This window comes from Bombina bombina, chromosome 1, assembly GCF_027579735.1.
Source record: "Bombina bombina isolate aBomBom1 chromosome 1, aBomBom1.pri, whole genome shotgun sequence".
Classification (NCBI taxonomy): domain Eukaryota; kingdom Metazoa; phylum Chordata; class Amphibia; order Anura; family Bombinatoridae; genus Bombina; species Bombina bombina.
The window spans coordinates 507126655-507139443 of record NC_069499.1 but is presented as its reverse complement, the minus strand read 5'-3'; the positions used below and the strand labels follow the sequence as shown (position 1 = coordinate 507139443).

General features: G+C 38.5%; 1 protein-coding gene across 1 annotated transcript in view; it reads left to right on the top strand.

Moving 5' to 3' along the window:
* Positions 1-12789, top strand: part of TRPM2 (transient receptor potential cation channel subfamily M member 2) — a 272602-nt gene that overhangs the window by 153935 nt on the left and 105878 nt on the right. Inside the window, exons 15-16 of the mRNA XM_053712880.1 lie at positions 11742-11854; positions 12787-12789. The exon at positions 12787-12789 is cut by the window's right edge and continues 235 nt beyond it. Coding sequence (XP_053568855.1) covers positions 11742-11854; positions 12787-12789 — 116 coding nt within the window. The remainder of the gene's footprint in view (positions 1-11741; positions 11855-12786) is intronic.

Here is a 12789-nt window from a genome sequence, read left to right as displayed (position 1 = left end):
TTACCTTACCAGCCCTGAACAGGGCCCTTTGCGGGGCATGCCCCAAGAATTTCAGCTCTTTTGCCTGTAAAAAAAAACATACAATACCCCCCCCCAACATTACAACCCACCACCCACATACCCCTAAACTAACCCAAACCCCCCTTAAATAAACCTAACACTAATCCCCTGAAGATCTTCCTACCTTGTCTTCACCATACCAGGTTCACCGATCCGTCCTGGCTCCAAGATCTTCATCCAACCCAAGCGGGGGTTGGCGATCCATAATCCGGTGCTCCAAAGTCTTCCTCCTATCCGGCAAGAAGAGGACATCCGGACCGGCAAACATCTTCTCCAAGCGGCATCTTCTATCTTCTTCCATCCGATGACGACCGGCTCCATCTTGAAGACCTCCAGCGCGGATCCATCCTCTTCTTCCGACGACTAGACGACGAATGACGGTTCCTTTAAGGGACGTCATCCAAGATGGCGTCCCTCGAATTCCGATTGGCTGATAGGATTCTATCAGCCAATCGGAATTAAGGTAGGAATTTTCTGATTGGCTGATGGAATCAGCCAATCAGAATATAGTTCAATCCGATTGGCTGATCCAATCAGCCAATCAGATTGAGCTCGCATTCTATTGGCTGTTCCGATCAGCCAATAGAATGCGAGCTCAATCTGATTGGCTGATTGGATCAGCCAATCGGATTGAACTATATTCTGATTGGCTGATTCCATCAGCCAATCAGAAAATTCCTACCTTAATTCCGATTGGCTGATAGAATCCTATCAGCCAATCGGAATTCGAGGGACGCCATCTTGGATGACGTCCCTTAAAGGAACCGTCATTCGTCGTCTAGTCGTCGGAAGAAGAGGATGGATCCGCGCTGGAGGTCTTCAAGATGGAGCCGGTCGTCATCGGATGGAAGAAGATAGAAGATGCCGCTTGGAGAAGATGTTTGCCGGTCCGGATGTCCTCTTCTTGCCGGATAGGAGGAAGACTTTGGAGCACCGGATTATGGATCGCCAACCCCCGCTTGGGTTGGATGAAGATCTTGGAGCCAGGACGGATCGGTGAACCTGGTATGGTGAAGACAAGGTAGGAAGATCTTCAGGGGATTAGTGTTAGGTTTATTTAAGGGGGGTTTGGGTTAGATTAGGGGTATGTGGGTGGTGGGTTGTAATGTTGGGGGGGGGGTATTGTATGTTTTTTTTTACAGGCAAAAGAGCTGAAATTCTTGGGGCATGCCCCGCAAAGGGCCCTGTTCAGGGCTGGTAAGGTAAAAGAGCTTGTAATATTTGTATTTTAGAATAGGGTAGGGAATTTTTTATTTTGGGGGGCTTTGTTATTTTATTAGGGGGCTTAGAGTAGGTGTAATTAGTTTAAAATTGTTGTAATATTTTTCTTATGTTTGTAAATATTTTATTATTTTCTGTAACTTAGTTCTTTTTTATTTTTTGTACTTTAGATAGTTTATTTAATTGTATTTATTTGTAGCAATTGTGTTTAATTAATTTATTGATAGTGTAGTGTTAGGTTAATTGTAGGTAATTGTAGGTAGTTTATTTAATTATTTTATTGATAGGGTAGTGTTAGGTTTAATTATATCTTAGGTTAGGATTTATTTTACAGGTAAATTTGTTATTATTTTAACTAGGTAACTATTAAATAGTTCTTAACTATTTAATAGCTATTGTACCTGGTTAAAATAATTACAAAGTTGCCTGTAAAATAAATATTAATCCTAAAATAGCTATAATATAATTATAATTTATATTGTAGCTATATTAGGATGTATTTTACAGGTAAGTATTTAGCTTTAAATAGGAATTATTTATTTAATAAGAGTTAATTTATTTCGTTAGATAAAAATTTTATTTAACTTAGGGGGGTGTTAGTGTTAGGGTTAGACTTAGCTTTAGGGGTTAATACATTTATTAGAATAGCGGTGAGCTCCGGTCGGCAGATTAGGGGTTAATAATTGAAGGTAGGTGTCGGCGATGTTAGGGAGGGCAGATTAGGGGTTAATACTATTTATGATAGGGTTAGTGAGGCGGATTAGGGGTTAATAACTTTATTATAGTAGCGCTCAGGTCCGCTCGGCAGATTAGGGGTTAATAAGTGTAGGTAGGTGTCAGCAACGTTGAGGGGGGCAGATTAGGGGTTAATAAATATAACATAGGGGTCGGCGATGTTAGGGGTAGCAGATTAGGGGTACATAGGGATAACGTAGGTGGCGGCGATTTGCGGTCGGAAGATTAGGGGTTAATTATTTTAAGTAGCTTGCGGCGACGTTGTGGGGGGCAAGTTAGGGGTTAATAGATATAATACAGGGGTCGGCGGTGTTAGGGGCAGCAGATTAGGGGTACATAAGTATAACGTAGGTGGCGGTCGGCAGATTAGGGGTTAAAAATTTTAATCGAGTGGCGGCGATGTGGGGGGACCTCGGTTTAGGGGTACATAGGTAGTTTATGGGTGTTAGTGTACTTTAGGGTACAGTAGTTAAGAGCTTTATAAACCGGCGTTAGCCAGAAAGCTCTTAACTCCTGCTATTTTCAGGCGGCTGGAATCTTGTCGTTAGAGCTCTAACGCTCACTGCAGAAACGACTCTAAATACCGGCGTTAGGAAGATCCCATTGAAAAGATAGGCTACGAAAATGGCGTAGGGGGATCTGCGGTATGGAAAAGTCGCGGCTGAAAAGTGAGCGTTAGACCCTTTAATCACTGACTCCAAATACCAGCGGGCGGCCAAAACCAGCGTTAGGAGCCTCTAACGCTGGTTTTGACGGCTACCGCCGAACTCTAAATCTAGGCCTATGTCAGCAAAACACACAGGCCGGATAGAAAATGATATTAGATTACACTAGCAAACAAATTAAACTTTTTTTTTTATATTAAAATTAAGGTGAAGAAGAATAGATATGAGTGCTGGGTGGCTGCCTGGCACAGACCAATTAACCAAAATACTGAAAAAAAGGAGGTATATTAATGCTGAGTGAGCATGTCAGACACAGGCATGATAGTAAATGTAATTAGATTACACTAGCAAAATATTTTTTTTTTTTTTTTAAATTTAAAATAATGTTATAAACGGATATTAACACTAGTGGCTGCTTGCTGGCACAGAGAAATGAACCAGAGTATATGCTGTGTGACACTGGCCTGATAGAAAATGAAAAACAATTACACTAGAAAAATAATTAAATTTTTGGGTTAGTTAAATTTAAACTAATGTTGTTAGGGAGATATCAGTGGTGGCAGTAGTCACAGCATATGCTGTGAGCCTTAAACACACAGCTGAAAGCCAGGCAAATGCTAATAAAAAAAAAAAAAAAAAAAAAAACGGCACGAAATATAGCTCTAAAAAGGGCTTTTTGGGGTGCTGTGCTTGCAGCAGAGATGAGTGGAGTCCTTCTGGACACTAAATACACTAGCCTAGCTATGTTTTTCCTATTAATGTCAGGAGCAAAAACACAACACGTCCTCTCATTAAGAAAGCAAGGTCGTTATGAGTCTAAAATGGCGGATTCCGAGTAGCTGGGAGTGTCTGTGAGGGAGTGTCTGATGTTGATTGGCTCTAATGTGTCAGGCGGCTGTGACATAAAGGGTCAAAGTTTCCACAATAATGACACATAGGGGCGGATCGAACATCGCCATGTGTTCGCCCACAAACGCGAACGCGAACAAGCTATGTTCGCTGAGAACCGTTTGCGGGCGAACAGTTCGGGACATCACTACATTCTAGTAGATTATAGCCAGCACAGTATTGGGGTACCCTGCCTTGCATAAGTGTATGCTCTTAACTATATATCAACACAATTTGTCAATGATATTGTTCTAGTGATTTATAAAGTATATTTTTAATTGCAACCTTGGGAATGACTTGTTCATTTATGACACAGTATTTGGAGTGATTAGCTTAAAATGGGTTTGTGCTGGCTATAATCTACTAGAATGTCTTGTTTTTTGAATTATTAGTATACTAGATTACCGGCACTAAATGGATCACTAATATATTAACAGGATCCGTTTATTACCTACTAGCAAATACATTAATACCTGTAGCTGGTATTTAATCAATTATATATACAGTATATATATATGTTTATTCATGTGTATTTATGTGTTTATATGTTGTTGAAAAAACATAATTTATGTAAGAACTTACCTGATAAATTTATTTCTTTCATATTGGTAAGAGTCCATGAGCTAGTGACGTATGTGATATACAATTCTACCAAAGTTTCCCAAACCTCAAAATACCTATAAATACACCCCTCACCACACCCACAATTCAGTTTAACGAATAGCCAAGTAGTGGAGTGATAAAGAAAGGAGTAAAAAGCATCAACAAAGGAATTTGGAAATAATTGTGCTTTATACAAAAAAATCATAACCACCATAAAAAGGGTGGGCCTCATGGACTCTTGCCAATATAAAATAAATTAATTTATCAGGTAAATTCTTACATAAATTATGTTTTCTTTCATGTAATTGGCAAGAGTCCATGAGCTAGTGACGTATGGGATATCAATACCCAAGATGTGGAACTCCACGCAAGAGTCACTAGAGAGGGAGGGATAAAAATAAAAACAGCCATTTTCGGCTGAAAAAATTAATCCACAACCCAAAATATAAGTTTATTCTCATAAATGAAAGGAAAAAACTTAAATCATAAGCAGAAGAATCAAACTGAAACAGCTTCCGATGAAGCAAATACATCAAAACGGTAGGATTTAGTAAATGTATGCAAAGAAGACCAAGTTGCTGCTTTGCAAATCTGATCAACTGAAGCTTCATTCTTAAAAGCCCACGAAATAGAGACTGATCTAGTAGAATGAGCTGTAATTCTCTGAGGTGGGGCTTGACCCGACTCCAAATAAGCTTCATGAATCAAAAACTATAACCACGAAGCCAAGGAAACAGCAGAAGCCTTCTGACCTTTCCTAGAACCAGAAAATATAACAAATAGACTAGAAGTCTTCCTGAAATCTTTAGTAGCTTCAACATAATATTTCAAAGCTTTTACCACATCCAAAGAATGTAAGGATCTCTCCAAAGAATTCTTAGGATTAGGACATAAGGAAGGGACAACAATTTCTCTATTAATGTTGTTAGAATTCACAACCTTAGGTAAGAATTTAAATGAAGTCCGCAAAACCACCTTATCCTGATGAAAAATCAGAAAAGGAGATTCACAAGAGAGAGTGGATAAATCAGAAACTCTTCTAGCAGAAGAGATGGCCAAAAGAAACAACACTTTCCAAGAAAGTAGTTTAATGTCCAAAGAATGCATAGCCTCAAACGGAGGAGCCTGTAAAGCCTTCAAAAATAAATTAAGACTCCAAGGAGGAGAGATTGATTTAATGACAGACTTGATATGAACCAAAGCCTGTACAAAACAATGAATATCAGGAAGTTTAGCAATCTTTCTGTGAAATAAAACAAAAAGAGCAGAGATTTGTCCTTTCAAAGAACTTGCAGACAAACCTTTATCCAAACCATCCTGAAGAAACTGTAAAATTCTAGGAATTCTAAAAGAATGCCAAGAGAATTTATGAAAAGAACACCATGAAATGTAAGTCTTCCAAACTCGATAATAAATCTTTCTAGAAACAGATTTACGAGCCTGCAACATAGTATTAATCACTGAGTCAGAGAAACCTCTATGATTAAGCACTAAGCGTTCAATCTCCATACTTTCAAATTTAATGATTTGAGATCCTGATGGAAAAACGAACCTTAAGATAGAAGGTCTGGCCTTAGTGGAAGTGGCCAAGGTTGGCAACTGGACATCCAAACAAGATCCACATACCAAAACCTGTGAGGCCATGCTGGAGCTACCAGCAGCACAAACGATTGCTCCATGATGATCTTGGAGATCACTCTTGGAAGAAGAACTAGAGGCGGGAAAATATAAGCAGGTTGATAACACCAAGGAAGTGTCAATGCAACCACTGCTTCCGCCTGAGGATCCCTGGACCTGGACAGGTACCTGGGAAGTTTTTTGTTTAGATGAGATGCCATCAGATCTATTTCTGGAAGACCCCACATCTGAACAATTTGAGAAAACACATCTGGGTGGAGAGACCATTCTCCCAGATGTAAAGTCTGACGACTGAGGTAATCTGCTTCCCAATTGTCTATACCTGAGATATGAACCGCAGAAATTAGACAGGAGCTGGATTCCACCCAAACAAGTATCCGAGATACTTCTTTCATAGCTTGAGGACTGTGAGTCCCACCCTGATGATTGACATATGCCACAGTTGTGACATTGTCTGTCTGAAAACAAATGAACGGTTCTCTCTTCAACAGAGGCCAAAATTGAAGAGCCCTGAGAATCACACAGAGTTCCAAAATATTGATTGGTAATCTCGCCTCTTGAGATTTCCAAACTCCTTGTGCTGTCAGAGATCCCCAATCAGCTCCCCAACCTGAAAGACTCGCATCTGTTGTGATCACAGTCCAGGTTGGATGGACGAAAGAGGCCCCTAAAATTATACGCTGGTGATCTAACCACCAAGTCAGAGAAAGTCGAACATTGGGATTTAAGGATATTAATTGTGATATCCTTGAATAATCCCTGTACCATTGGTTCAGCATAATAAGCTGGAGAGGTCTCATATGAAAATGAGCAAAAGGGATTGCGTCCGATGCTGCAGTCATGAGACTCTATCTGGAAACCTAAAAAGGTTACCCTTGATCCTCCAACCATGTCTTCGAAGAAACAACACTAGTTGATTTGTGTTAGATTCTGCAGAACGTAAAGACTGAGCGAGTACCAAGATATCGTCCAAATAAGGAAATACCGCAATACCCCGCTCTCTGATTACAGAGAGTAGGGCACCTAGAACCTTTGAAAAGATTCTTGGAGCTGTCACTAGGCCAAAAGGAAGAGCAACAAATTGGCAATGCTTGTCTAGGAAAGAGAATCTCAGGAACTGATAGTGATCTGGATGGAATATGAAGATATTCATCCTATAAGTCTATTATGGACATATAATGCCCTTGCTGAACAAAAGGCAGAATAGTCCTTATAGTCATCATTTTGAAAGTTGGTACTCTTACATATCGATTCAAAATCTTTAGATCCAAAACTGGTCTGAATGAATTTTCTTTCTTTGGGACAATGAATAGATTTGAATAAAACCCCAGACCCTGTTCCTGAAACGGAACTGGCATGATTACCCCTGATAACTCCAGGTCTGAAACACACTTCAGAAAAACCTGAGCCTTTACTGGGTTTACCGGAATGTGTGAAAGAAAAAATCTTCTCACAGGCGGTTTCACTCTGAATCCTATTCTGTACCCCGGAGAGACAATACTCTGAATCCAATGATTTTTGAACGAATTTATCCAAACATCTTTGAAAAATTTTAATCTGCCCCCTACCAGCTGAGCTGGAATGAGGGCTGCACCTTCATGCGGACTTGGGGGCTGGTTTTGATCTCTTAAATGGCTTGGATTTTTTTCCAAATTGAAGAAGGCTTCCAATTGGAAGCAGATTCCTTGGGGAAAGGAATAGGTTTATGTTCCTTGTTTTGTCGAAAGGAACGAAAACGGTTAAAAGCTTTAGATTTACCTTTAGGTTTTTTATCCTGAGGCAAAAAAACTCCCTTCCCCCCAGTAACAGTTAAAATTATTGAATCCAACTGAGAACCAAATAATTTATTACCTTGGAAAGAAAGAGATAGCAATCTAGACTTAGAAGTCATATCAGCATTCCAAGATTTGAGCCACAAAGCTCTTCTAGCTAAAATAGCTAAAGACATAGATTTAACATCAATTTTGATAATATCAAAAATGGCATCACAAATGAAATTATTAGCATGTTGAATCAACTTAACAATGCTAGACAAATCATGATCCGATACTTGTTGCGCTAACGTATTGTAAGCGTAAAGTAAGCAGCTGCAACATCAGCCAAAGAAATTGCAGGCCTAAGAAGATGACCTGAATATAAATAAGCTTTCCTTAGATAAGATTCAAGTTTCCTATCTAAAGGATCTTTAAAAGAAGTACTATCTTCCGTAGGAATAGTAGTACGTTTAGCAAGAGTAGAGATAGCCCCATCGAGTTTGGGGATCTTTTCCCAAAGCTCCAATCTAACTTCTGGCAAAGGATACAACTTTTTAAACCTTGAAGAGGGAATAAAAGAAGTACCAGGCTTATTCCATTCCTTAGAAATCATATCAGAAGTAGCATCAGGAACTGGAAAAACCTCTGGAATAACCACAGGAGGTTTATAAACAGTATTTAAACGTTTACTAGTTTTTATATCAAGAGGACTAGTTTCCTCCATATCCAATGTAATCAACACTTCTTTTAACAAAGAACGAATATACTCCAATTTAAATAAATAAGAGGATTTATCAGTGTCAATATCTGAGGCAAGATCTTCTGAATCAGATAGATCCTCATCGGAGAAGGATAATTCAGTATGTTTTCGGTCATTTGAAAATTCATCATCTTTATGAAAAGTTTTAAAAGACCTTTTACATTTATTAGAAGGCGGAATGGCAGACAAAGCCTTTTGTATAGAAGCAGAATTAAATTAGTTTAAATTTACAGGTATATCTTGTGCATTAGATGTTGAGGGAACAGCAACAGGTAGTGAACTACTACTGATGGATACATTTACTAGAGATGTGAGACAAAGTACAGAGGCGCCAATGGTGCAGATCAATGGTGATATAAGGCACAACAACACCCCAATATGCACAGGATACTCACATGTGGTGAAGGCAATCAATTTTGCCCATAGAGACAGGCTGGATTTCACAGCAATCCAGCTAGCTGTTCCAAGGGGGAGTAACGGATGGGTGGGTGTCAGAGTGTTAATACTCTAAAGTAGCATAGCAACAGGAAGTATCAATTATAACACTAGGAGTGGATTTGATATAAAAATAAATTTATTTAAAAAGTATAAAAAATAATACCACTCATCTCAGTGTTAAAAATGTATCTTATACATAAGGAATACATGCAACGCGTTTCTCAGATATACTGTTTCCTCAGGCATGTTGTTACATATGTCAATATAGCAAATTTTTCGTCTATTTAAGAATTAGTATTCCTTTTGAATGGGTGTTTCACTATGTAACCAGCTCCCATGATCGCAATAACATCATATAGCGGAATAATTGTACTTAGAGCAATCGGGTCTAACTATGGCACATATCCTAGTTTTGGCTTTCCCCCCACGGACCAATAGTCACAACCTGTCTAACACGAACACAGGCAGGAGCAATGGGAGGTTTTGTTTACGGCTGGCCGCCACCAATCACTATACTTCCCCAAGTTACATTAACAGCCTGTAATACACGTAGCAGAGACACGGGCCCCCCCACCATGTGACCACAGGCAAGACCAATGGGAGACTTTGTTTACCATTGTCCGTAATTTAGTATCATACACTTTCAGACTTCAGTGTATGCTAATTACGGCACATAACGTTACGCATTGGCAATGGAGGCGCGCCCCTAGCCAGTGCTCTGATTGGATATGCGCACTCCGAATAACAATATAGAAATAGTTAGAATGGCAATAGGAGATTGAGCGCGAACATCTTATTTGATTGACAGCCATATAGACAAATTAGCAAGTTGGTTTTGTGAACTATCCAACTATAGAATGATTGACAGCCTAGTCACCCTATGAGATTTTAGGAATTACGAACAACATTAAATGATGGCCCTTGATTGGTTTGAAATCTGACAATTGGTGGGGTGGGTTGTGGGTGTATTCCTAGTAGCATAGCCCTATATAAGGAGGTTAAGAATTGTGTAACAACATGCCTGAGGAAACAGTATATCTGAGAAACGCGTCGCATGTATTCCTTATGTATAAGATACATTTTTAACACTGAGATGAGTGGTATTATTTTTTATACTTTTTAAATAAATTTATTTTTATATCAAATCCACTCCTAGTGTTATAATTGATACTTCCTGTTGCTATGCTACTTTAGAGTATTAACACTCTGACACCCACCCATCCGTTACTCCACCTTGGAACAGCTAGCTGGATTGCTGTGAAATCCAGCCTGTCTCTATGGGCAAAATTGATTGCCTTCACCACATGTGAGTATCCTGTGCATATTGGGGTGTTGTTGTGCCTTATATCACCATTGATCTGCACCATTGGCGCCTCTGTACTTTGTCTCACATCTCTAGTTTCCCTCCGTTTGGATACCAATAGAGAGCTGCCTACTCGTTCAGCTAGCTGGATTGCTGATAAAATCCAGCCCGCCTCTATTGGCATACCTGAATGCCTTCATCTATTGTGAGTACCCTGTTATCTTAGTACATTGGTACACCTCCAGAAACCTCCATTGATCTGCACCATTGGCGCCCCTTCCGTGTTGTTCTTTCTTTTTGGATACATTTACTGCATGTAAACGTTTATCATGACAGCTATTACAAACCACAGCTGGAGGTATAATCTCCACAAGTTTACAACAAATGCACTTAGCTTTGGTAGAACTGTTATCAGGCAACAGGGATCCAACAGTGAATTCTGAGACAGGATCAGATTGAGACATCTTGCAAATGTAAGAGAAAAAAACAACATATAAAGCAAAATTATCAATTTCCTTATATGGCAGTTTCAGGAATGGGAAAAAATGCAAACAGAATAGCCCTCTGACATAAAAAAGGCAAGAGGCAAATAGGAATGGGGTCTAAAATAATGAAAATATTTGGCGCCAAGTATGAAGCACAACAAACAGAAAAATATTTTTTGGCACCAAAAAACGTCCGGAAATGACACACTTGCGTCATACATGACGCAACCTTGTGAAAGGACCTGGCATCAACTAAGATGCCGGATATTACAAATTTGCATCAACTAACGTAACTTCACCCCAAAAAAATCTCGCACCAAAAATGACTCAATAAACTTTAGCTTTTTGCACCCTCGCGAGCCTAATTCTGCCCGCGAATTTGAAAAATGACAATAAATTGAAAAAAGACAATACCCCCGGTAAGAAATATATTTCTAAAAAATGCATTTCCCAGATATGAACTGACAGTCTGCAAAAGGAAATATACTGAAAACCTGAATCATGGCAAATATAAGTACAATACATATATTTAGAACTTTATATAAATACATAAAGTGCCAAACCATAGCTGAGAGTGTCTTAAGTAATGAAAACATACTTACCTGAAGACACCCATCCACATATAGCAGATAGCCAAACCAGTACTGAAATGGTTATCAGTAGAGGTAATGGAATATGAGAGTATATCGTCAATCTGAAAAGGGAGGTAGGAGATGAATCTCTACGACCGATAACAGAGAACCTATGAAATAGATCCCCGTGAGGAAAACCATTGCATTCAATAGGTGATACTCCCTTCACATCCCTCTGACATTCGCTGTAATCTGAGAGGAAACGGGCTTCAAAATGCTGAGAACGTACAAATCTTAGCACAAACTTACTTCACCACCTCCATAGGAGGCAAAGTTTGTAAAACTGAATTGTGGGTGTGGTGAGGGGTGTATTTATAGGCATTTTGAGGTTTGGGAAACTTTGCCCCTCCTGGTAGGATTGTATAGCCCATACGTCACTAGCTCATGGACTCTTGCCAATTACATGAAAGAAACGGTGCTTATGGACTTGCTCGACATAGGGTTGCCATAAACCTTCAATTTGTAAAAAGAGCAGTATCTGTGAAGCGCAATAAAGCGAAGCACAATAAAACGCAGTATGCCTGTCTATGCCATAACTAAATTTGAGATTTATTTCCAGGCATTTCTAACCAGAGTCTGGTGGGGAGAGTTAAGTGTTGACAATGGACTCTGGAGGGTGATACTGTGTATGCTGTTTTTCCCTCTTCTCTACACCCGTCTGATAACTTTCAGGTGCATATTACACATTCTGCTGTAATGCTATGATAAATATATATTTATTAAACCAATCAAATAAGTTTGAAAAATTAGTTTAGCTACTGAATTATAAACTAAGGGGTGATTCATAATATTTACAAAAACTTCTTGGATTTTTATTATTCTGTAACACTATCACATACCTAAAATGTATTTCAATTGCACACTTTCTAACAATTTTGCACTGTGTCATAAACACACCCCAATGTGATAGATAGTTGTTTATGTACAGACATATAAATGAATACATAAATAAATTTTAAAAAATCTCTCTCGTTTTCTTTCTCTCTTTTTCGCTCTCTTTCTCTCTCTCATTTTCTCTCTCTCTCTTTTTCAATCTCTCTCTTTTTCTCTCTATATAGAATATAGATATAGTATATATATATATATATATATATATATATATATACATGTGTGTGTGACAGAGAGATTTTAGTAATGTAACTGTTTGTCTACAGGAAAGATGAAATGGTAGTTCAGAAACAAGTTCTGAAGAAAGAAGGTTTCACAGATGTGGTTGCTCTTGAAACTGCTTCCAGTGAAACAGGAAAACGAAAAACTGCTCCAAATTAAGTATCTTTTGTTTGCTTATTAGCTAATGCTACTAGAAGATACAAATTATTCTGTTTATATCTGCCTTTTATATTTAAATATTTTTGGCTTATTGGTCTAACAATAGTATTATTTATTTATGCAAATAAGGTAAATGCCATTTTCAGAGCTTATCTGATGTCAATATACCATAATAAAAATGTCTTCATACTTCTCAAAAAAGTGGTACCCTTTTATAATCTTTTAATCTTTCTAATTATCCATTACTGTGTGGAAGTATCACTTTATCTGTTGGCATTATGGATTAATAAAAAGTGTTCAATCAAATCTTGATGTTTAATAGTTTTTATGTACAGGAC